This window comes from Colletotrichum siamense (genome assembly GCF_013390195.1).
Source record: "Colletotrichum siamense strain Cg363 chromosome Unknown KSG_Cg363_contig02, whole genome shotgun sequence".
Lineage (NCBI taxonomy): Eukaryota > Fungi > Ascomycota > Sordariomycetes > Glomerellales > Glomerellaceae > Colletotrichum > Colletotrichum siamense.
The window spans coordinates 6,064,374-6,086,343 of record NW_023501015.1 but is presented as its reverse complement, the minus strand read 5'-3'; the positions used below and the strand labels follow the sequence as shown (position 1 = coordinate 6,086,343).

Below are 21,970 nucleotides of genomic sequence, written 5' to 3'. Positions count from 1 at the left end.
TAACGACAGCGACAGCGAGAACAGTGACATGGACGACGATAACAACGTAAGCAATTACACAGGCTGAGAGATATCCAGCGGTCTAGCAGGATGCACCGATTACACACGTTTATGTAGACACTGCCTGGATAGCCAACTGACAATGCCCGGCCAGCAAAACGTTTAGACTTTATGTTTGAATTCAAGATAATTGTTAATGAGAGCAACTAAGAATTCCCATGTGCGCCGCGAGGATAGGCCATGAATTCCCAAACATCTTCGACATCTTTCTGCAGTCTTGTATGCAATGGTACCCAAGCTCTAGCAAATGATCTCCACCGCGGCGTGGAGAACAGAGTGGCAGTCAAGATCGCCGTCGGGAAGAGTGAAATCGCTGCCTCCGCAGTTGGAACCACTCCAGGTCTTGATCGTGCAACCGCTGTTTCTCATATCAGTACACTAAAAATCACGAAACAAAAAGGTCCGTCGTTTCTTACCGCTTATCAGCGACCTTTATGGAGCGCTTGTTGGAGACCGGGATGCAGCGACGGGCCCCGACGCCGGTGACCTCGAAGACCTGCTCGCCGTTCGTGCAGAGGTCGTCGCTGAAGGAGGAGACCTTGGAATGGTCCTGGCGAGACTCAAGCTGAACAGGGTTTGCGAGAGCCAGAGAGGCAAGGGCAGCGGTCATGACCGCGGTAATAAAGAATTGCATGTTGAAGGTGTTGATATGAGATGTTGGTGGAAGGTACAGAGAACTCGTCGAGATTATTGTAATTGTTGAGGCTTAGAAATGAAGATGTTGATACTGATGCTGGATGAGTACATCTTTGAAGTGGAAAACAAGCCGTCATTTTATATCCTTTTGAGACGCTCTCAAATGGTGTAAACACTGAAGCCTAGAGCTGCGGTCGTGAAGCCCCTGGGCTGAGCATTCCATGTCATCATGATCAGATGAAGCGCGAAACCTTGACCTTCTCATCGTTCCACTAAACATTACAGTATACAGGCATACTCACAGGCCCGACTTAACGAGTCGTGGATACTTGGCATGGATTTACATGCAGATCTATCAAAAGGACTTTGGCTGACGTGAGAGGTGTCATTGTTTCAGGTAGACGCTGTACTTGTGCGTACAACATTATCGTTGCAAATACCCAGACAGTCGTCGACTCAATGATTAGCGACGGAGACTCTTACTAGAGAATTTTGGGTTACAAATCTCAAGAGCTCATAACACGAGCCCCCTGCATCTGGCCCCCAAATGGCGGGTAAGTGCCGTGTAAGAGCCGAACTTGTATGGGACGGAATCCTTCCCAGGCAGCAGAAACAGTATCGACAAGTAGAATGCCATTCATGGGAGTGCATTGAAAGACATGGGAGGGATTGATGTTCCTGGCAGTAGTCTCAACTAAAAGATCAGCGATGCGGGCTGATGCTTGTCTCTGCTTGTCTCTACCAGGGAGCCGTCCGATTCGCGAACACCCGCGGGTAGCGCGGGATGGAAGCGTATCGCTTCCGGCAATCAGGCAGTGGCGAGGTAAACACCTTGCTACCTGGTCCAAAACAAAGTTGGGCTGTTGTGCTGCGCATGTGGTTAATAATATTTCACTAGTAATTGGTAGCTTCGCCTGAACTCTGCCGAAGTCTGGGGCTATTCTTGGCGAGGGGATGCATGATTGGGGATGTTGATGACAGGCAGCTCTATCTTCCCCGTATTTTAATGGCAGAAATGCAGTCGGATTATCAGATATAGATTAAGGTGATTTTGTTCGCGCGCTGGCCACTGATTGCATTGCATACAGACTTGTAGAACACCATCGTGATAAGATGCCTTTTCTGGTTGAGAAAGAAAGAATGCCAAATCATGACCGTCAATAGCCGAAGCCGGCGTCGGGGTCATGTCGGAATGAAGCCGCGATTAGTCATCATCGGGCTTTACTGCCCCTCACTGCTTTTTCCCCCGCCAAAAGAGAGAGAGCCACAGCGGCGCACCGACAAACGGGCGGCTCACCCCGCTGCAGATGCCACAGAGGTGACCGAAAATCGGGTCGCAAATGGCGTAATCCAGCACCGAATGGGGCCCAAGCACCGTCAAGCAATCAGCGTCGTGCAATTCGCCGACTTCTAACTCGAAGCTCAATTGAGGAGGGCGCAAGTTGTAGTAGTACGCCTTTCAAACGCCGTCCTGTCCTGCCTCCGCTTGTTTCCCTCTTTCCATCCTTCCATGAACTCTTTCCTCCTCCCTGTCCTCCGGTCTCGCATCCCCAGCAGTGCCGCCAGAAGAGGATTCCACGCGACGGCCACGATGAGTCTTAGCAGCAAGATCAAGCCCGCGGCCAGAGTCGCCGGACGCAGACAGGATGTTTGGTGAGATAGGACCTCGATGAGGAGTCAGCAGTGACTCTTATCCTCAGAAATATGAGCCAGTGCTGACCATGCTATGCAGGTCCATCATCAACGAGGCGGCGGCCGCCTCACCCAAGCAGCCCATCGTCAATATGGGCCAGGGCTTCTTCGGCTACAACCCGCCCGACTTCATCCTCAACGCCGCTAAGCAGGCCCTGGACCGCGTCGAGTGCAACCAGTACAGTCCTACCAAGGGCCGCCCGCGCTTGAAGAAGGCCATCGCCGACGCCTACTCTCCCTACTGGGGCCGCAAGCTCGACCCCGAGACCGAAGTCACCATCACTACCGGCGCCAATGAAGGTGAGAGGGACTCCGTACCGAGAGGGAGATGGTCCGTGAGACGAGGGACTGACAGTGGATCTAGGCATGCTCAGCGCCTTCATGGCCTTCATTGAGCCCGGCGATGAGGTCATCGTCTTTGAGCCCTTTTTCGACCAGTGAGATAGCACCGAAAGCGGTGGAAGTGAGATGTAAGTGCTGATCCTGGAACAGGTACATCTCCAACATCGAGATGCCCGGCGGCAAGATCACCTACGTGCCCCTCCACCCTCCCAAGGACGGCGGCGAGAAGACCTCCTCCGCCGCCAACTGGACCATCGATTTTGACGAGCTCGAGCGCGCCATCACCCCCAAGACAAAGATGATTGTCCTCAACACACCGCGTCCGCCAACCCTGCCCCTGTTATCTCAATGTGACAATGGCCACTGACTTCCAACAAAGATAACCCTGTCGGCAAGGTCTTCTCTAAGGACGAGCTCCAAAAGATTGGCGACCTTTGCGTCAAGCACGAAATCATCATCCTCTCTGACGAGGTCTACGACCGTCTCTTCTACGTCCCCTTCACCCGCATCGCCACCCTCTCCCCCGAGATCGAGAGCCTGACCATCACCGTCGGCTCCGCCGGCAAGAACTTTTACGCCACCGGCTGGCGCGTCGGCTGGCTCATGGGCCCTGCCGAGCTGATCCAACACGTCTCCGCCGCCCACACCCGCATCTGCTACTCCTCCGTCTCGCCGTTGCAGGAGGCTTGCGCCGTCGGTACGTGATCTCCCTCCCTTTGTGCGGGACAATGAAGCCAAAAAAAAAAAACTGACACGCGATCGCACAGGCTTCGAAGAGGCCGAGAAGCACGGCTTCTGGGACGAGACCATCAAGGACATGAAGGGTAAGATGGACCGTTTCAACGAGGTCTGGACGGAGCTCGGCATGCCCTACTCCGAGCCCGAGGGCGGCTACTTCGTGCTCGTCAACATGGCCAAGGTCAAGCTGCCCGAGGACTACCCCTTCCCCTCGCACGTTGCGAGCCGCCCGCGCGACTTCAAGCTCGCGTGGTTCCTCATCCAGGAGGTCGGCGTCGCGGCCATCCCGCCTACCGAGTTCTACACCGACTCCAACGCGCACATTGCTGAGGACTACATCCGCTTTGCGGTCTGCAAGCCTGATGACGTGCTTGAGACTGCCAAGGAGAGACTGCGTGGGTTGAAGAAGTACATTCAGGAATAGAGGGAAGGTTGGATTTGAGCACAATGTATCATGCATTTTGGAACCATTTCTGTGTAAAGAGAGTGTGAATAGATAAAAATGGCTTGGTCACATGTCCTTCGTTTGCGTGTGCTCTGCCAGAGAGATCCTGTATGTGCTTTGGGCCCGAAACATTTTACCCTCCCAGTCTACCGACGAATCTTGGGCGAGGTCGTACTCGACGTAGTAGAACACGCATCACCGACACCGCCCAGCGCTCCCCCTTCCTGGCAGGCATTCTTCGGATCGCAGTACGTGACGAAGAGCAGCCCTGAGTCACCTGCGGGCACTCCCGACGGTACGCACCAGAAAACGGATTGGCTCACGTGGGCATCGTCGGCGGTCTGTTTCCCCGCTGCCAGCGAAGATTTGATGGCTTTCCGATTGTTTGCGTCTGCAGTTCTCAGTTAGCTTCGACGCTGATTTTAAAGGGAGGACATGAGAATCAGACCGATTTTGAGCAGACGGGAGCCGCAGTAGGTTTCGCTCGGGGTGCAGGTCACCGCGGAAGCGACGCCGTAGATGGCGGCGACGGTGGCAAGCAGGGCGACGATTCGAGCCATTTTGGGGTGCGCTTTGATGAAGGTAATTTGCTTTTTGATGAAGATGTCTTGACGGATTGATTTGGGTGGTCGGAGAAAAAGAAGGGAGGCGCTTCTAGGGATGCGATCATCCCTTCCAGCCAGGGCGGCCCGATGCGGGTCTCACGATGCCATCAATAGCTAGTGGCTTGGACTGTTTTGTGAGCAAAGTTTGTCTTTTGGACTCAGGGCTCGAGCATGCGATTTCCATCGATGAGGCGCATCGTCGGCATCACTGCTTGGAGTCCTTTTTGTTGATGCTTCGGTAGGTACGACGACCATAATGGGCAGGTCCTTCCTGGGGAAGAACAACGGCATGGACGGAGGAAGAACCTACAATGGAATAGAAAACTCGGCAAAGTCGAATCACCATGGCGGGAAAACTCGAAAATGTGTGTAAAGCTTGATCCGATTACTTCCTGACCAGTTTCTTTGACCGATCTTATCAAGCTAAGGTACCATCCGAAAATTCAGCTCTTCTCGAGAGCCATGTCATGACCAAACCATGTGTCCATCCCAAAAGAACCACGATATCACATCCCAAACGCCATCCAAATAAGCTCATCTAGCCGAGTTGCTAAACCCGCTTGAAAGCCAACGCGAATACCATATGAGAAAAAGAGAAAGTCGTGATCAGCGTGCAAGACAGAGAGGGAAACCCCAAGCAAACAAGACAGATGAAGTCTAGATCTCAGCGCTGTCCTGACCACCCTCCATCTGGACGTCCTCCTTGGCCTTAGCATCCTCCTTCACCTCGAACTTGGGCTCCTCCTGGGGAGTAGTGGTGAGCTCGTCCTCCTCCTCAGCGGCGGTGGCAGCCTCCTCCTGCTCCTTCTTGACCTTAGCAGGGGTGCGCTTCTTGGCCGGGGTGGCGCGCTTCTTCTTGGCAGGGGTGTCCGGGGAAGCGGTGTCCTCGGCGTCGGCGTCGCCCTGGCTGGCGGCGACGGGGGCAGCCTTCTTCTTAGCCGGGGTACGCTTCTTCTTGACGGGGGTCTCGACGACGAGCTTCTCCTCGGTGGCGTTGGTGAGCTCGTCGGCCTCCTCGTCGTCCTCCTCGGTGGAGGGAGTGGGAGCGGCCTTCTTGCGGGGAGTGGCACGCTTGCGCTTGGCCGGAGTGGTAGCGGTGCCGTCCTCGTTGGCGGCAGGGGCGGGCACGTCAGCGAAGAGCTTCTTCTTGATGACACCCCAGGCGTTGGTGGCCGAGCGCGGGTTGGTCATGCCGCAGGCCTCGGCGAGCTTGGGGTAGTCGATCTATTCATACGGTTAGTATTGAAGACACGCGAACGAAAAAAGACGACGATGAGGGACGACGAGGGACGACGAGGGACGACGGCAACGATGGCGACGACGACGACGACGACGACGACGACGACAACGAGGATGACAATAGTAAGGTAGAGCATACGACCACAGGAGAGGACGAAAAAATGGAAATGATCTCGATAGGTAGGGTGTGTTCTTACCTCAGGCGGGGTTTTCATGCAGTTCCATGCATGCTTCAGAATCTCGAGCTCTCTCTCGGTGAGAGCCTTCTTAGCGGTGCCGTCTGAAGAAGACATGATGACTTGTGATGAAGTACAAGGTGGGGATTGTTGAGGGTGAAGCGCAAGTGTTGCAGGTGGGATGAAGATGGGGATGAGAAGGGGGTGGTGAGAAGGTGAGAAGGTGTTGTTGTTTTTGTGTGAAGGTGGATGGATGGTGGAGGGGAAGGTGGGAAAACTCTGGTAAGAGATGGACTTGGAGGAAAAGAGAAATTTTCAGGCAGATGTAATTGTGGAAGGGAAGAGCGGAGATTTCAGTTAGGGCAGGACTGAAGATTATCGTGTGCCCTGACTGGATGTGCTTAGTCGACGATGGAAGTGAGCGGAAGAGGAAGAGTTGAAAGGAAGCCAGGAAGGAGCCCTAGGTGTTGGGTATGGAGAAAAGCTGCTACTTCCCAGATTGTGAGCCTGAGGAAGGGTGATTCTCAGCTGTTGCAAAAATGTTGGGTCATGAACATTTCTGATGCTTGCTTGATGTTTCCAGATTTAGAAATCAATGGGAAGTTGCAGATGCTTCAAAGCCAGTATGATCCAGACCAAACTATTCGCAGCTTCCTTTGTGAAATATCTCGATACTTCCAGCAGATGCACCCCTCTGAGACCAGAAGGAACGAAAACAAAAACAAAAAATGAGTGATCAAAAAGGGAATCGAACCCAAGAGCTCCCAACGTTGGATAGTATAACTTGGTGTTGAGCTAGCATTTGGGCTATACTCGGCATATGCACTGTCACCTCTCCACCCGCTGGTTGCCAATTCTGGACGCAAACCTCCCTAAGTAGGTATGGTAGGCACTCTGGGTGTCTAGGTGTGGTGTTAACCGATACAGCAGACAAGCACCGAGGCAAAGGGCAGGCAGGAGAGGTTCAGAGACCACCCTACTTGCACCTTACGCGTACTTTTATTATATATAACATAGACATCTGCACACCCTGCCATTTCCCCAGGTTAGCCCGTGAATGCGAAACCATGACCGTTCTTTCCATCTCACTATTGTATCCACAGCTATCACAGTACGAACCAAAGGAAGAGCAAGTGAATCTATCATTTCAGATGCACCTCCTGGAATCGTGGAAATCAGTTCAAGTCCTGAGTATGGTGGCCCAATGAAGTTTGGTCGTGTACACTTGGGGAGGAAGGAGGTGTCGAAGGTGAGTTTGCGTGCCTGCTCATGCCCCTTCCATGTTTCACTCGCCTGTCAGCAACACAGTCCCTTTGATCCATTCCCAACTCAAACAACTGCAACAAAGGAGATCGAAGCATCCAACGAAACAAGCAGCTTCCCCGCCCATTGTCACTGGTGCCTGTCGGCATAATTGCACTTCTTACACATTCGAGAGAAGTGACGATGAGAATTAAGCCGAAACTAGCGAGGCTCTTATCAATTCTCAACGATGAAACCCAATCACACGGATGATGTGTTGGCTCAATATGGACGTAAAACAAGGCACATGTTTGAATTATTTCAAGAACTGCATCGCGTGCTCGATCATGCCAGGTTTGGTCCCAAAGTAATAAGCAGCAGCTCCGACGAGACCCGGCACGGCAATCCATACCATCTTCCTTGCGAAAGCCTTGGCACCCTTCTTGATAATGATCTGAAGCTTCTCGTGGTATGCCTCATGGTCATTGACGTGTGGGAAGGGCACATCAGGGATAGGCTTTCCTAGGAATTCACACAACGGGCCCCAACCATCCTTCAAATTGTAGTTCAACAACCTCTCGGGCGGAGTCTCCCTGCGGATCGTGTCGTAGTGCCTCTTGTATCCCTCCCGGGCATTGGCCAAGATTCCTTCCTTGGTATCCGAGTTGAACTGGTACCGCAGCCAGGTGAATGTGATGTCGTCGATCTCTGCGACATACTTCGCGCGAAGCCATGAAAGCGTCCTCCAGACGGGGTTGAAAGCAACATTGACGATGCTCTCGTCGAAGCTTTTGTACCACGATTCGAATTGCCGCTCGACGAGGACAACTTTGGATTCGGGGTACGCTCTAACCAGCTCCGGACCGAAGAAGTTCGGCGGTAGATCGCAGACGGCCCCGCAGTGGCCTAGCAGCTGGTCGAACTCGGTGCGACCAAAGGGCTTCTGGCCCGGCTGTGGGTTCATTTTCGCATGCATGCCTTCGGTCCACAGCGGAACCTCGCAGATGTTGGATGTCATAGAAAAGCCGTGGTAAACGTCATCGTAGCCGAGAATCATGAGGGCTCGTTGCATTGCTGGGTGTCCATGATTAGCGTCACTCAGGAGTATTGGGGGCGATCTCTAAGGATATCGCGGATACCTACATGATGTACCCGTCTTGGACATGCCAAGGGCCAGGACCTCCAATGGGACGACTCGCTTGCATGTCCGGCGGTCAATATTGAGGTCGGGCTTGAAAAGCTCCGGGTGCTTCTCTTCATCAGTCTGCATTCGAGACATGCTAGGCAAAGGCAGAAAGTCGAAGCTTTCGAGGATGGAAAATCTCGAGCTTGAAGTCCACCCGGGATCGAGGAGCGAATATTAGATATAGGCCGCATGTCAAGTAAACCGTCTTCATGCCCTTTGGTCTGTTTTTCCGTCTGGTTTGCAAAATCCACCAGGACAAGTGTCTTGGAATCTCTCGCATTGTCTTACGATTATGACCCCGGCTCCAACAGTCTCTTGCATGCCCAGCGTTACCCACCCATAAATGTTTGGATGTCATACCCCAGCATCCACGCCTGAGATGAACCTGGGTTTCCGTATCGAAGGATCTTCCGGCCCACTCAAGCAAACATGCGGTGGGAATAAGGCAGGCCGTAAAGGACCAGCGACGGTGAGGTATTGGGGACGGCACCCTGGCCGCCCAGAGTCTTGACTTCCGACCTCGCTTCCGCTTGGTCCACACCGACCGGTTCGCAGACCGACAACCGACGATCTAGGCTTATCCTCCGCCACGAATGTTGATACTGGCGAATGACATGACGCTGTTGGGGCTCTCCTGTCTGGGCAGCTGAACATGATGCCTGCATTTGCTGTGTTGAATGTGTTTGCTGCACACTTGATTAACTAACTACGCAGGACAGAGCCTAAGCGAGATAATGGACCCAGAATGTGGATCTGTTTCCAACGTCTTGCCAACTTCGCACATCTCACTGGTGGCTTTTGGCAGCGTGCTGGATGAACTGAGCAAGATTAGCCGCATCCCCTTCAGACTCCGGCGCGGATCCTCCACCAACAGCGCTAGGCAATGTCTATCTTGGGGAAATGCAACCCTTGCCAGTGTCATCCTTCCTGGTGCGAGCGAATTGTCTTCTGAGCCTGATAGCGAAACTGGATTACACATTGAGCGCCATCATGCCAGCACCTTTGATTCCGGGAATAAGTAGCTTGAGAAAGGAAACTCCTCGTCCGGGAGAACCAACGCCAGAGCAATCTGATTGAAATTATTCCACATGTAATAACTAAGCATGCCCCCTTACCGACATCAGCTTCACCTTGGAAGCTAGATGCTCCCCGGGGGCTGTAAAGGTGACCGAAATTATTGTACAGGTATTGCCAGTCAGTTGGTCGTAAGATTCATAACGAAAACAATTTGAAGGTTAGGATATCCTGGACGTGAAGCAACCAGGAATCGAAAAGGCCCCAGTGCGCTGAACATAGGTTGCCACAGCATTGATTGGGATTGATCTCGCGGAAGCGCTCCCGGCTCCCCGCGACGACGTTCCCGGTATCATATCTCATCACCAACAGCTACCTGGTTCCCCACATCCTCGTATGATTGGTAAGGCTGGCAAAAATTTGACCAAAGACTTGTTGGTTCCTGGCCGTAGCCTCGGGAGAATCGTTAGCGAACGTAGAAGTAGGACAGCCGTCTCATCTAGCAGAGGTAGAACGGCAAAACGGACACTTTCTGTCGAAAGAAGGAATTGATCCTTGCTACCTAGGCCGATGTTCGCGTCGGTGCAAATATCATGAGGTTCATTTAGAGCCAACAAGGTCTCTGCGAACGCGAAATCGTGCTGCTGTTTCTTTTGCATTTCTGTTCCAATTGATCGGTTCTGAAACTTCTTTCTCCACGTCACGCAACATCTCGAACATTGGATTGGAAAGCTGTGCAATGGCTTCCAGGGCGGAGATCGTCTACATGATAGATCCACCGGAAGGGGAGGATCGCTTCGCTGCAGGCAGCGTGGGGTCCGGCATGATTGCGGCGGGAACATCTACCACCATTGTCGCTTTAGTATTTGTGGTGCTTCGGATTTTCACTAGAGCGCATATTGTACGACGAAGCTTGGGAGTAGATGATTGTGAGTGCATCGTCAATTCCTTTGTGCTATCAGCACTAACATGAACTTCATACTTGATCATTGCCTCGATGATCATGAGTCTTGGATTCTTGGCTACTGGCCTCAAGAGTAAGTGTGGTAGATCAAAACCTATTTTGTGGCTTGGTCACTGCTGATGATAATGTTTCAGTGATTGAGCTTGGTGTGGGATCCCACTTTTGGCAGGTCAAATATTCCGACTATGATCCCGGGTTTCTGATTGTAAGCTACCATCCAGTCTACGTTTTTGTTGACTTCCCCTTCTTTTCTGGCCACTGAGGGCTCACTAAGCTAACGGGAACTCGCAGTACGGCACTTGCACGACCATGACCTACTCCCTCACTGTTGTTCTGGCGAAATTGTCACTTCTTTTTCTCTACCTACGACTGTGTCCTGACCAAAGCTTCCGTATTGTTGTTATGACGTTGATTGGAATTGTTACTGCATACTCGATTGCGTATCAGTTGCTTAGCCTGTTCGGTTGCCGTCCTGTCTATGCTTCATGGGATGCGGTGGCGTTGAAGACTGCAAGCTGTGTCGATAAGGAGACAGTTTACATGGTTCTCAGCATCGCAAACATTGTCATGGATATCGTCATTCTTGTGCTGCCGTTGAAGATTGTCATCCCTCTTCAAATGGCCAGACGGCAGAAAGCGTCGGTAATTCTACTATTCGCAACTGGCACTTTGTGAGTAACCCCTGCAGTCGCTTGTCCTGTACCCACATGACAACCTCGTCCTCATCCGACAAGATGGTAGTTATGTCTAAGCAGATAAGAAAAGCTTGTGATAAGACCTTAGAGCAGCTGACTGAACGTCATTACAGTGTCTGCGCCGCAGCAATCAAGCGTACCATAATTCTTCCGCCTTTGATGAAGAGCCTAGACTACAGCTGGGACGTTGCCGAACAGTTCAACTGGTCATTTCTCGAAGCGAATGCTGGCATAGTATGCGCGGCCGTGCCAGGTCTCAAGCCGTTCTTCATGCGGTACCTTCCTAGCTTCCTCTCCTCGCGTATCACCGGTTCTACAGCCAGGACTGGCAAAAAGTCTCTCCCGTACAATACTGTCATTGAGAACAATAAGAAGCGAAGAAACATGCAATCCGAATCTTACGAGCTCCAGTCTCAGGATGACATATCTGAGGGTGGTTCGGGGAAGGTGGACGATGAGACAAAACTGTGGTCAGGACGTGTCCTCCGCAAGGATGCTACGAATCATCGAGAAACCATCATACAATCAGGAGGTATGACTGGGGAAAGACGGAGTACGCATATTGATGGAGGCAAACTATCGACTGAAGGGAGAAAAGGCACCGATTCATCGACGGCCAGTCTCTCCTGTGCATTCGATGGCAGGGGAATCAAGGTTACACGTGAGACCGAGGTTTCCTACAGTAATTGAATGACAGTATCCCATCGACTGAAACTACAAATAGTTCAAGCTCTCGCTGCACACAAAAGCAAAAGAAATCCAATACTAAAGTACCACAATCAAATCCAAGTCAACGGCGCAAATACATGTCTTCATCTTTCAGAGTTTCTTGGCCACTTCCCATCGCCCTTGGATGCAAATCCACTTCTGTCTGACGGGAGCTTTTGCCACCTTCTTGCGCCGTTTAGGCTGTTCTTCCCCACAACTAGCAAAGGTAGATGAAGCTGACCTCTTCTTCGTGAGAACGCTGCTTGGGTCAGGCAAGGGGTGGATCTGAAGTGTTCCCGGACGCCCTGAAATCAGTCTCTGAAGTACGAGAGTGTTGGACCTCTTCTTGCCTCTGATATAGTGGTTCTTCAGTTTGTAGTTGAGTACGCTGAAGAGATGATCTAGACCCAACCCTCCTCGTTGTCTGTGGGCATCTAACGTTTCGCTCAGTACCGGAGCTAGTGAGTACCGCTGTCCAAACTTGGTTGTTCTCTCAAATCCAGCGGTACACAAAACCTCTTTGATATACCGGCGGTTTTGTTGAAGGAACGGCTTGAGAAACTTCTCATCTTGAACGAAGGCGCCGGCATGACAGCAGTCCAGTACGACGAGAACGTCACACGGCAAACGGAGAATCCCAGCAACTATATCCTTCCAGTAAATCATGGTCAGTTCGCTAAAACCTTGATTAGTGAGGTTTCTTCAATCATAGTACTTAGAAATGCGATGCGAATCTCGAACGAAAACACCTCATTGATTGACTTACCCGCACAACACCAGATCTCTCCCATCACCCACGATGTCGCCATGTCCGTTGTACCAAAAGATAAGCAACGTTTCCGAGTTTTCGTATTCCAAAGACTTTCTGCACTGTCGAAACTTCTCCTGGAGTCTTCGGGCAGGGAGTGTTGAAGGAATAGTGAATTTCTCGACTTCATACCGATAATCCTCGAAAGATTCCATGGGGTCTTCCATTTCTTGATCGACAGTGTACGGGTACTTAGTCGAACACAAGCCGCTCACGTCCCATATCATGGACATGACGCGCACCTTCTCGTATCGCTTTGCGAAACAGCGGGCATGAGACGGCTCGAGATCATCTTCCTCGTCATCTTCCTGGTCATCTGCCTCTCCAGCTGCCTCGTCGTCTTCATCTTCATATTCACCCAGATCAGTCAACATGTCTATGCAAGTTGAAGAATCGGAAGCGTCAGAAGGTGAATCCTCAGAAACATAGCCTGGATCAAAATCCTCATCCGATGCAAGATCGAATTCAGACATGACGGAGTCAGTATCGTAGGCTTCGGATGCATCTTGCGTGTCGTCGTCTGTACTCGACTCGGGCTCCCAGGCAAGGCTGGATTTGACAGCACTACGGACAAAAACCGCCGGGCCGTGAGCGTAGTCAGCCTTCAGAGTCGATCGCGAAATGTGTCGGGGAAAGGAAACGACCCCGCCGCAAGACCCCAAAAGAAATTCTATCATCCGAAGACAGAATTTGTGGGCGAGCGACGACGGTGAAAGGTCACTGCTGTCAACTTTAAGAGACCTAGTGATCTTCTGAGCTAAATGGACGGACACGTTAGCAGCTATCGTTCATAGAGAGAAAGGCCATACCAAATCGATCGATCCAAGCGTTAGTGTAAGAACACCCTCCAAGTTGTTTCAGATTGGGATGGTTCTTGTTGGCGCTGACTTCGATCCGTGTCCACACTGGGGTTTGCTGGTGTCTTCTAGAAACAGTATACCACAGCATCCCATCATCATGGTCTGTGCAACTGAGAACAAGAACGGCAGAGTCCAGCAGAAGATCGCGACGGACATTTTTTCCTTTACGGGAGAAAGATACGTGTACACGTCTGATGATATACACTGTTCGTGAACGAGTCGCAAAGCTCGTGGTGGTAAGGGTAGAGTTCTTCTCCATGCTGATGGGGGCAACTTCTTTGGGTAGGATGGAGGTGTCGTTCAACTTTCTGAGTTCAACCGCTACCCTAATATATATTAGATGCGTAAGTTCTTGGAGAATCTTCGCTGTTGTATTGGATTAGGTGGTGTTTCTTCGAACCTCTGTCTCAGTTATTTTCTTTGCAACCCTGGAGAAGATTTAAGAGTCACTCGATGTGGAAGGAGTCACACATAAAGGCTTTACCATATGCTTCGACTTGAAAAAGACCGTTTCAAATGTTGTTTCTAGTTTCTTCGTCATTCAAGCAGCTGACGATGTAAGTGCTTGTGGATTCATGATTTTATGAGCGTGACCCAGTGCCCTAAAGGGGGCCCAAGTAAAACAAAATACGGTCCAGATTCAAAGGGTAAAGGAATCCGAACCAACAATAACTTTCGCATGAACGGTGGGTTAAACCAGGCCAATAACGGCTTGAACGTAGTGAATCGGAACCATGGCACTGGGTTACGGTCAAGGACCAGAATATTGTCAGATACAGGCGCAGCAATGTGTTAGATATCCACATTAATAGTATTTTCATGAAATCCTGTGCAGCCTTGAGCTCAGCTACTCGAGGTCAGTCAATCTATCTCTTCTGGTTCTACCCGTAACGTATCTGATGGCAAGGGTAGACTTCTATCAACATTCATGAGCACACATCGATATGTTTTATCTACCAGTATTCGCAGATGCTGGTAGCCGTCACCGAATTTTGTGCCTGCTATTCTGACAATTTCCACCAGGACATCGATCGGACCAACGTCCATCGCTGACCAAACACTGCTTGGCGGATGCGGATTAAGTGACAGGACGTCAGCTAGTGAACATCCTACGTCAAATACTTTCTCTAGGATGGCAACTCCGTTAGCCTCGAAGGCCTTTGACGGTAGTAACCTGGAGATGAGGACGGTTTCGCGGGCTATCGACGAAGGATAGCTAAGCGACATGCTATCTCTACTATTTGTGCTGCTTGATAGTAGGGATTTTGACACGCAAATCTTCCAGACGATGATCTTGAGCCACTCTCGAGTGACTAGTAAATCTGCTTGCTGTGCCTCGGGATAGTGCGATATTTTGGCAAGACAGTTCGACAATTTGTCCTGCAGCCGCCTGAATTGCACTGCCTTTGTCGTTTTCAACGCCGGAGAAATAGGTAGGTTCATAGTGGTAATAAAGTCGAAGTCAAATGGAAGGAAAAGCGACACGAGATCAAGAAACCCTGCCAGTATCTCGGCGTCAGGACTAAGAGGGTCGACTTCAGGTAGGTTTATCGTGGGTAGTAGCGTTAGTGGTCTTTCTCGCTGTATTGTGAAAGACCGTTCCGTGACGAAGAGCGTCCAAAACATCCGTCGAGCATATGTAGCCACGGTCTGATCTCTGATTTCGCTGTATGTTGCTTCTTCGTGGAGCCGGAGCGTTTGCAGGATTGTAACAGACTCTCTGAGGTAAACCCAAGCGGCGTTCCCATTATTGAGACAGAAGAAAGCATGCGAGAGAAAGAATGACGTGTAAATGTGCGTGAGGGATAGACTTTCGGCAAGATGAATATGCCGTCTTGCACGAAGCGTTTCCTGGACGAAGAATTCGGGCGTTGGAAGAATTACGCTGGGCTGAGCAGACGATAGTAGATGTGCTGGCGTCGGTTCAAACTTTTGCAACAATACTTCTGAATCCAAAGCTATGGTTGCACAGCACGATGTCAATAACCCGTACTTTTCGGGTGACTCGGAATAAGTCGAGACGCATTCTTCCATGCAATTGCGATCCAATATGGGCGTGATGGGATATTTTCGTATGAAGTAAACGTCCAGATATCGCCTGAACAGGTCGGCTGAAACTAGAGGTGACGGCCGAAATTCGACCTGAGTCTCGCTCCATGATGCGGCTTCCGTAGTTCGAGCACTGTCGGAACCTGTTCACTCCGACTTAGTTGCCGAACCTGGAGTAAGTTGCCGCCCGATGATGATATTTACGCTTAAGTCGTGGCCCTTTTGGTCCGGTCTTCTTGGGCACGGCGTTGTAAGTACAGTCAACCCTCGCCAACCGACAGTTCATGCACGGACGGCGCCCGTCGCATCTAATCTTGCGGGTGTGGCAGATATCGCATGCTTGTCGTATTCTGGAAGACGCCTTCCCTGCCGTTGTATAAGCGACTTTGGGCGGCATACTCGCCGTTCGCGTCTGGGAAGCAACGCATTCGAAAATTTTCTAGAAGGTTATATTGTGATGATGAACAGTGTTTTGGACAACGGACTTTTCCTCAGTCCTTTCTTATCGTCTGAGGGCTAGATTTAGACTCGTTGCGACGGTTTCAGATTAATCACCTATCAGCGAAAGATTCAACGACGAGCCTAACTAAAATAGAGTTCGATAGACCATTCTGCCCGAGTACGACAACGCTAGGGAACGGACGGCTCCGACGAGTTATAATTCCGGCAGGCAAACGAACATCAACGTTCTAGAAAGGCCATTGGAAGAGAACAGGTGGTCCAGGTCGCTATGCTTTGGTAAAGCTGGTCTTATCTATAAGTGCCGAACAACACTAGTGAAAAGTTTCATTCATTTAACACCTAAAGGTTGTTTGCGCACTCCACAGCCTGATTTAGTGCCCAACCAGAGCCTGGTGACTGGGACCATATCTCGTTCCATGAGGCTTGGCAGCGTCAATAATCCTTCTCATCTCCTTTTTTTCTTCCTCTGTCAACTCGACATCTCGAGAAGCCCAGTTCTCCTCTAGCCTCTTGGCCTTGGTTGTACCGGGGATGGCAATCATGCCCTGAGCAGCAACCCACGCGAGGGCGATCTGGGGCAGAGTGCAGCCCTTCTTGTCTGCAAGCTTCTTAATCTCATCGACAATAGCCTTGTTCTTGTAGAAGTTCTCTCCCTGGAACTTGGGAACTGTTTCAACCAATGTCAGCACGGTACACATGCAGTAGTCACTTCAGACGAGGCAACTAACCACTGCGACGGAAGTCATCCGGAGCAAAGTCGTCGGGGCTCTTGAAAGGGAAATCGTCGACCAGCCAGCCATGACCCAGAGGACTGTAGGCGACATACGCGACACCCAGCTCCTTGGCGGTGTCAATAAGTCCGTCGGTCTCGTGGAGAGTCTCAAAGGCTGAGTACTCTGCTTGGACTGCATCAATCTTGGCAACTGCATGTTGTTAGCTTCCTCGATTGAATTTTGTTAGAGATGTATCGAAACTCACTAGAGTTGGCCTTGCGCAACGTCGCAGCTGAGCACTCGGACAAGCCAATGTACTTCGTCTTTCCCGCCTTGCGAATCTCATCTAGTGCAGGGATAGACTCCTCGAGTGGTGTGTCTAGTATTGGATTTAGCTTAGAAATCCAAAAGACTTCGACAAAGTGACATACTAGGGTCGATGCGGTGGAGGTAGTAGAGGTCGGGGGCGAAGCCAAGTCTCTCAATGGTTCCCTCGATGTACTGCTTGATGTGGGACGCAGAGTTGGTCACTCCACCCTTTCCAAACACATCGAAACCGCACTTGGAAGCGACTGGAAAGAGTTAGTTTCAATCTGGGTTGATGAGTTTCTTGGACTTACTGAAAACCTTGTCGCGAACGTTGTGTTTTCTAATGAACTCTCCAAGGAGCTTCTCGTTTACACCTGCTTGGTAGACCACCTGGATAACAATAGTCAGATCCCGCAATTGCAACTGCGAAAACTCGAGTAACACTTACAGCAGTGTCCCAGAATGTGCATCCCAGCTCAATTGCCTTCAGAAGCACGGGCTCAGCCTCCTCGAGACTCAAGTTGGAACCGAGACCAAAGCTGATTCCCATAGCACCAAAGCCAGGGGAAGGGACCTCAATGTCTCCGAAAGCTAGTGTCTTGGCCATTTTGATTGGTTGATCTAGTGCCGTTTGATAGTTGAATTGAATTCTTGAATCGTGTGTGCCAAAGTCTTTACTGACAAGTGAACAGATAGTGATGCTTGGCAACTAGACTTCTTTATATATAATGAGACTTGTACGATTGAGACTCTCGTGATGACGTACAGCGCGCGGGTGAATGAGAGAGCGCCGCGATGCACTGACGGAGTTCCGGCGTTAACATGCGGGTCGCTGACAACCTGGCAAACCGGCGCCACAAAACTCGGTATCGGGACCACCCGGCGGCAAACATAGTGGGGCCCATGAATCGGATCACCGAGTAGAATGTTTTCGAAGACCGGATTTAGAGCTTGTCCCCGCTGACATGGACTTAACATGGAAATATCGATGATGTATTCACTGTAATTGAAGTCATTGGTAGGTCTTCTGTCCGCCATGAGTGACTGAAGTAGTCGGGGTCACTGCCCGCCCTAAGATCTCGTAAACGCACGCGTGTAGGGTCTTCTGTATCTTATTGAGAATGCGGATTCCCGGGAAATGTTTCCCTTGTCCAGGGTTGAACACCGCCCCTCTTGCCGTCCCTTCACTGCACAAATTTCTTACTCCGCTTCTCTCTGTCATCACGGATGTACGACGATGACTATTGCAGTTGAAAGTCCCCATCCTGTTAGGATTGATGACTATTTCCATTTTCAAGATGATATCTAAGGGCCCATGAAAATCGATGCACCCGTTTTAGGCGGGCAGCAAAGCTCTGCGAACGCAATATTAACATCGAACTGTCAGCTCGGACAAGGGCTTCAAATGCCTCGGCAACTATTCAACCAGATCGCCTTTCTTTCCTGTGCTAGAGCGACTACTTTTCCCGTGGCTAGACTCTACCTTACCATCGTTCCCTTTATTACTTCTGTCGTCATCGTTGTCGTCGTCGTCGCTATCACTACTATCGTCTTCAATAGGAGGGAGTAATTGCAGCCACAGGAATGCCGCGCAGACATAGGAAAACCAGGTGGTCTAGGTGATCCCCTATCCAACGGACCAACCCATCTATTGCACTGACTATGAGACGTGTTGAACTACTCAATCTTGGCTCTTTTCGCCTCGCCCCGTGGATGCCGTGGAAAGCGCGGAGCTGGATGTTTCCTACTCACTGTGTTCCGGCAACTTTGCCCCGAAGGCGTTGATTCTTTTTACTGACGCTTGCGCGGCGGCTCGCTTTGGCTGGCAGGGTCAGTTGTTTATTGCAACGAAACAAATCTTGTAGAAACAATAGTAAGTGGTGAGCTGTGGACGTCTGGGCCCGTTGAATCGTGTGCATCTTGAGGGCTCGGACTTAAAGTGCAAACACCGTTCATGTCATCTTGCTCAGAGTTCAATTCACGACCAGCTCATGGCGATTCGTGTGGATACCTAATATCTCTTGACTGGGTTTTTTGGACCTTAGTGCTTCTTTGTCGATACCGCGGCTTCATGCCATAAAAGCCAGTACTCCCCCGACTTGATATCTCTCGTCAGGTCTTACCCCTGAAATCTGCTCAACCAGAGATCTCCCAGCCATGTTTGTTTCGCATGCTGTTCTTCCGGCCTTCGGGCTCGCCGTCCTCTCTCTGGCTGCATCAGTCCACTCTCTGCCTTACAGCTATTGCAACGGCAAGACGGCGAACGTGACGTCGGTTCATACGGTGCCTGGCACCACAACACTCGAGAACCTCGCAGTCCGGCGCAATGGCAATATCCTCGTCGCCTCCATTTCATCGCCGATCCTACACCAGTTGTCTCCTACGAACGAACACCCTCCGATTCCCGTCGCTAAGATAGACGGCGTTACTGGTCTTCTTGGAATCTCCGAGATGGAGCACGACTCTTTCTACGTCGTTGGATCGAACCTGACGTCGACTGAGAACTCTAACGGAGTGTGGAAAGTTAATCTCCGCAACTTCGAAATTTCCCGAAACGGCACTGTCATCCAGGCTGCCGAAGTTTCATTGGTCCAGCGCATCCCCTCAGCAAAGCAGCTCAACGGCATGACCCGTCTGGCAGCGAACGATACGAAGAACCTTCTTATTTCGGATTCAAGCGCGGGGACGGTCTACCGTCTCGATGTCGATACTGGAGTTTTCGATACAGTTCTCGAGGAGCCTGAAATGGCCCCGTTGTCTACCGGTCTCAGCATCGGCGTTAATGGCATTCGCATTCGCGGCAGCGATCTCTTCTTTGTGAGCTTGGACCAGGGCCTGTTCGCAAAACTTCCCATCTCCCTTGCCGATGGGTCGGCAGCTGGGCCTGTGCAGGTTCTAGCCTCAAACATCACCTTCGGCGACGACTTCACGCTGTCAAAGGACGGGAAATGGGCTTATGTTGCCACAAACGGTCCTCAAGAGGTTCTTAAAATCGATGCAGTTAGGGGCGGAAAGGATGTTCTCGCATCCTCACCCTTTCTGGGGTCTGCGTCCTCCGTGGCTTTGGACAGATTTCAACCTGAAAGGATTCTGTATGTGACCGGCGCGGCAACGGCGGGTAATAGTACTATTGGTCAACTTTCTAGGATTGCCCTCCAGTGCTGAGGCGATGTCTAAGTTCATCATTTGCGAAAGGATAGCTCCCGACACGAAGGATAGCTCCTGGCATGTCAGGAGGGGAGCGACGCTTGACCTACCAGAAGAGTGTGTTGGCGAGGACCTGAGGGGTGACAGGGAAACTCTAATTGTAATTGTTAGTACTTTCGGTATGGCCGAGTCACGTCAAGGTTGTGAGGACTTCACAATCCTTGTGCAGATTGTGCGCATGAGTGGCCTTTGCGTTATACAGAATGAAAAGGGGTATTTTATTCATGACGCTATCTAATGGTTTTCTTTCGTTGCTCCCACCAGCTGTGTAGTGGAGGTGCACCTGAGCACAAAATGTCTATTGGTGTGTCCAAGAGGAATTTGTCGATTACTTCTGGCGGGGCGATACCGAGGTCGTCCAGTCGAAATAGACGTTGTCCGAACTTCTTCAACATTGCGGAGAAGCCAGGCACGACTTCTGCTACTTTGAAGAGTTCGTAGCCTCTCTCGAGCATTCCAGTGCCTGTCATCGTGTCCATGATCGCCCTTGCCGCTCCTAGTGAGCAAGCGATGTTAGCAACTGTAAACTTGAGACCCGGATTCCAGGCTGTAGCCAAACGTTTGTCACTTACCGATGCCAAACCTCTCCATCTCTGTTTCCGTTTCGATGATTTGATACTTCGTAAACATTGGGTTGGTTGTCTCCAGCTTCCGTGCTTGAACGTGCATATTGTAGAGACTGATTTCGAATGGGGAACCCCGAGTGGCCCAGACAGTCCAAAAGTCCTGGTTATGGGTGTTCTCCACGTATTGAACGAGATCGTCGATGACTGCCTTCTCAAATATCCACTCCACGCTGAGAGAAGAGTACGAGTTAGTTGGTGTGGTTGGTAGCTGGGTCCGCGAATCTTGCCTACCTCTCCAAGTTCCAGAACTTCTGCCCAAACGACTCAATGTCCCGATTCAGTACGTTCGCAGAGCTGCCTATGATGGCTCGCATGAAGTCGGTGTTGGTCATTTTAGACCTGAATATTGTTGGGTTCTTGATGTAACTGTCGAAAGTCTGCCTGATGCTGAACGGCTGCACAGCAATGGCTTCGGAGTCCAACCACAGTGCCCAGTCATACTTGAGTTCCATAGCCGCGGCCATCTTTTTGATTGTTTGGTACTGAAATTTGTTGCGTTCACTTATCAGCGCCGATGTGTCTGCGCCCGTGATTTTACCTTTAGTCAAAGTGTGAAAAACTGGCGGCAATATGTCGAAAAGGTTCACAATGTTGAACTTCGGTTTCGGTCCGTTAATGTTCGCCGGTGGTGTTTGGAATATGCTGAATGTTTCGCCACAACTCTTCAGACCGTTCAAGGCATCTTGGAACTCCTTCACCTCATTGGAGTCAGAAACGATTACGTGGATATCGATTTCGTGGTAGTCGGTGCACAGGCACATGAATGACTGGAAGAACTCGATGGCCAGCGGTATATGTTTTGTCTAGATGCCAAGCATGTTAGTCCATCGGTACTCGGCATCAGTGCCTTCCCGTGAAGAAAACCTACGTATGTTGGAAGGATGATGGCATATTTCAAACCGTTTAGTCCGGCCGGTTTTGCTGTTGTTGAGTGACTTGGAATGAGTGAGAGAGTCTCGCCATCGTCGGTCGTATTCGTTGTCGCATCGGTATTGTGCGTCGACTGGTAGCCATGTTGTGTCTTCGAGTGGCCCTCGGTAAAGTGAAGAGAGCCCAAATCGAATTGTGGCCATAGGTTAAGGCTGAAGAAAACCACCAATACTACCAAACAGCTCAAGCAACTCAAGTACACGATGCGTGCCTCTCTCGCTTGCACTGAAAACCTCTTCGTCGATATCATGATCGCAAGTCGGC

General features: G+C 50.9%; 10 protein-coding genes across 10 annotated transcripts; 3 read left to right on the top strand and 7 right to left on the bottom strand.

Moving 5' to 3' along the window:
- Nucleotides 1-300: 300 nt before the first annotated feature.
- CGCS363_v003591 (uncharacterized protein) lies at nucleotides 301-694 on the bottom strand (the record flags this gene model as incomplete). Its single annotated transcript, XM_036635440.1, has 2 exons — nucleotides 301-418; nucleotides 477-694. 2 exons carry the CDS (start codon nucleotides 692-694, stop codon nucleotides 301-303), a joined length of 336 nt encoding a protein of 111 aa, XP_036500648.1.
- Nucleotides 695-2,287: 1,593 nt separating this feature from the next.
- Nucleotides 2,288-3,892, top strand: CGCS363_v003590 (putative aminotransferase; the record flags this gene model as incomplete). Its single annotated transcript, XM_036635439.1, has 6 exons — nucleotides 2,288-2,349; nucleotides 2,429-2,688; nucleotides 2,753-2,825; nucleotides 2,881-3,050; nucleotides 3,110-3,427; nucleotides 3,498-3,892. 6 exons carry the CDS (start codon nucleotides 2,288-2,290, stop codon nucleotides 3,890-3,892), a joined length of 1,278 nt encoding a protein of 425 aa, XP_036500649.1.
- Nucleotides 3,893-4,059: 167 nt separating this feature from the next.
- CGCS363_v003589 (uncharacterized protein) lies at nucleotides 4,060-4,473 on the bottom strand (the record flags this gene model as incomplete). The annotated part of the gene is made up of 2 exons (XM_036635438.1): nucleotides 4,060-4,304; nucleotides 4,362-4,473. The coding sequence occupies 2 exons, from the start codon at nucleotides 4,471-4,473 to the stop codon at nucleotides 4,060-4,062; spliced, it is 357 nt and encodes a 118-aa protein (XP_036499689.1).
- A 702-nt stretch (nucleotides 4,474-5,175) lies between these two features.
- Nucleotides 5,176-6,050, bottom strand: CGCS363_v003588 (uncharacterized protein; the record flags this gene model as incomplete). The annotated part of the gene is made up of 2 exons (XM_036635437.1): nucleotides 5,176-5,742; nucleotides 5,955-6,050. The coding sequence occupies 2 exons, from the start codon at nucleotides 6,048-6,050 to the stop codon at nucleotides 5,176-5,178; spliced, it is 663 nt and encodes a 220-aa protein (XP_036499688.1).
- Nucleotides 6,051-7,491: 1,441 nt separating this feature from the next.
- Nucleotides 7,492-8,454, bottom strand: CGCS363_v003587 (uncharacterized protein; the record flags this gene model as incomplete). Its single annotated transcript, XM_036635436.1, has 2 exons — nucleotides 7,492-8,249; nucleotides 8,319-8,454. The coding sequence occupies 2 exons, from the start codon at nucleotides 8,452-8,454 to the stop codon at nucleotides 7,492-7,494; spliced, it is 894 nt and encodes a 297-aa protein (XP_036499685.1).
- A 1,924-nt stretch (nucleotides 8,455-10,378) lies between these two features.
- Nucleotides 10,379-11,724, top strand: CGCS363_v003586 (Satratoxin biosynthesis SC1 cluster protein 4; the record flags this gene model as incomplete). Its single annotated transcript, XM_036635435.1, has 5 exons — nucleotides 10,379-10,412; nucleotides 10,474-10,544; nucleotides 10,631-11,010; nucleotides 11,148-11,566; nucleotides 11,633-11,724. 5 exons carry the CDS (start codon nucleotides 10,379-10,381, stop codon nucleotides 11,722-11,724), a joined length of 996 nt encoding a protein of 331 aa, XP_036499684.1.
- A 129-nt stretch (nucleotides 11,725-11,853) lies between these two features.
- On the bottom strand, nucleotides 11,854-13,023 carry CGCS363_v003585 (uncharacterized protein; the record flags this gene model as incomplete). The annotated part of the gene is made up of 2 exons (XM_036635434.1): nucleotides 11,854-12,418; nucleotides 12,509-13,023. 2 exons carry the CDS (start codon nucleotides 13,021-13,023, stop codon nucleotides 11,854-11,856), a joined length of 1,080 nt encoding a protein of 359 aa, XP_036499687.1.
- A 3,269-nt stretch (nucleotides 13,024-16,292) lies between these two features.
- On the bottom strand, nucleotides 16,293-17,550 carry CGCS363_v003584 (Aldo-keto reductase yakc; the record flags this gene model as incomplete). Its single annotated transcript, XM_036635433.1, has 6 exons — nucleotides 16,293-16,588; nucleotides 16,650-16,844; nucleotides 16,900-17,013; nucleotides 17,066-17,206; nucleotides 17,255-17,333; nucleotides 17,392-17,550. The coding sequence occupies 6 exons, from the start codon at nucleotides 17,548-17,550 to the stop codon at nucleotides 16,293-16,295; spliced, it is 984 nt and encodes a 327-aa protein (XP_036499686.1).
- Nucleotides 17,551-19,100: 1,550 nt separating this feature from the next.
- CGCS363_v003583 (uncharacterized protein) lies at nucleotides 19,101-20,108 on the top strand (the record flags this gene model as incomplete). The annotated part of the gene is made up of 1 exon (XM_036635432.1): nucleotides 19,101-20,108. One exon carries the CDS (start codon nucleotides 19,101-19,103, stop codon nucleotides 20,106-20,108), a length of 1,008 nt encoding a protein of 335 aa, XP_036499681.1.
- An 88-nt stretch (nucleotides 20,109-20,196) lies between these two features.
- CGCS363_v003582 (uncharacterized protein) lies at nucleotides 20,197-21,537 on the bottom strand (the record flags this gene model as incomplete). Its single annotated transcript, XM_036635431.1, has 4 exons — nucleotides 20,197-20,244; nucleotides 20,483-20,646; nucleotides 20,723-20,946; nucleotides 21,008-21,537. 4 exons carry the CDS (start codon nucleotides 21,535-21,537, stop codon nucleotides 20,197-20,199), a joined length of 966 nt encoding a protein of 321 aa, XP_036499680.1.
- Nucleotides 21,538-21,970: the final 433 nt, after the last annotated feature.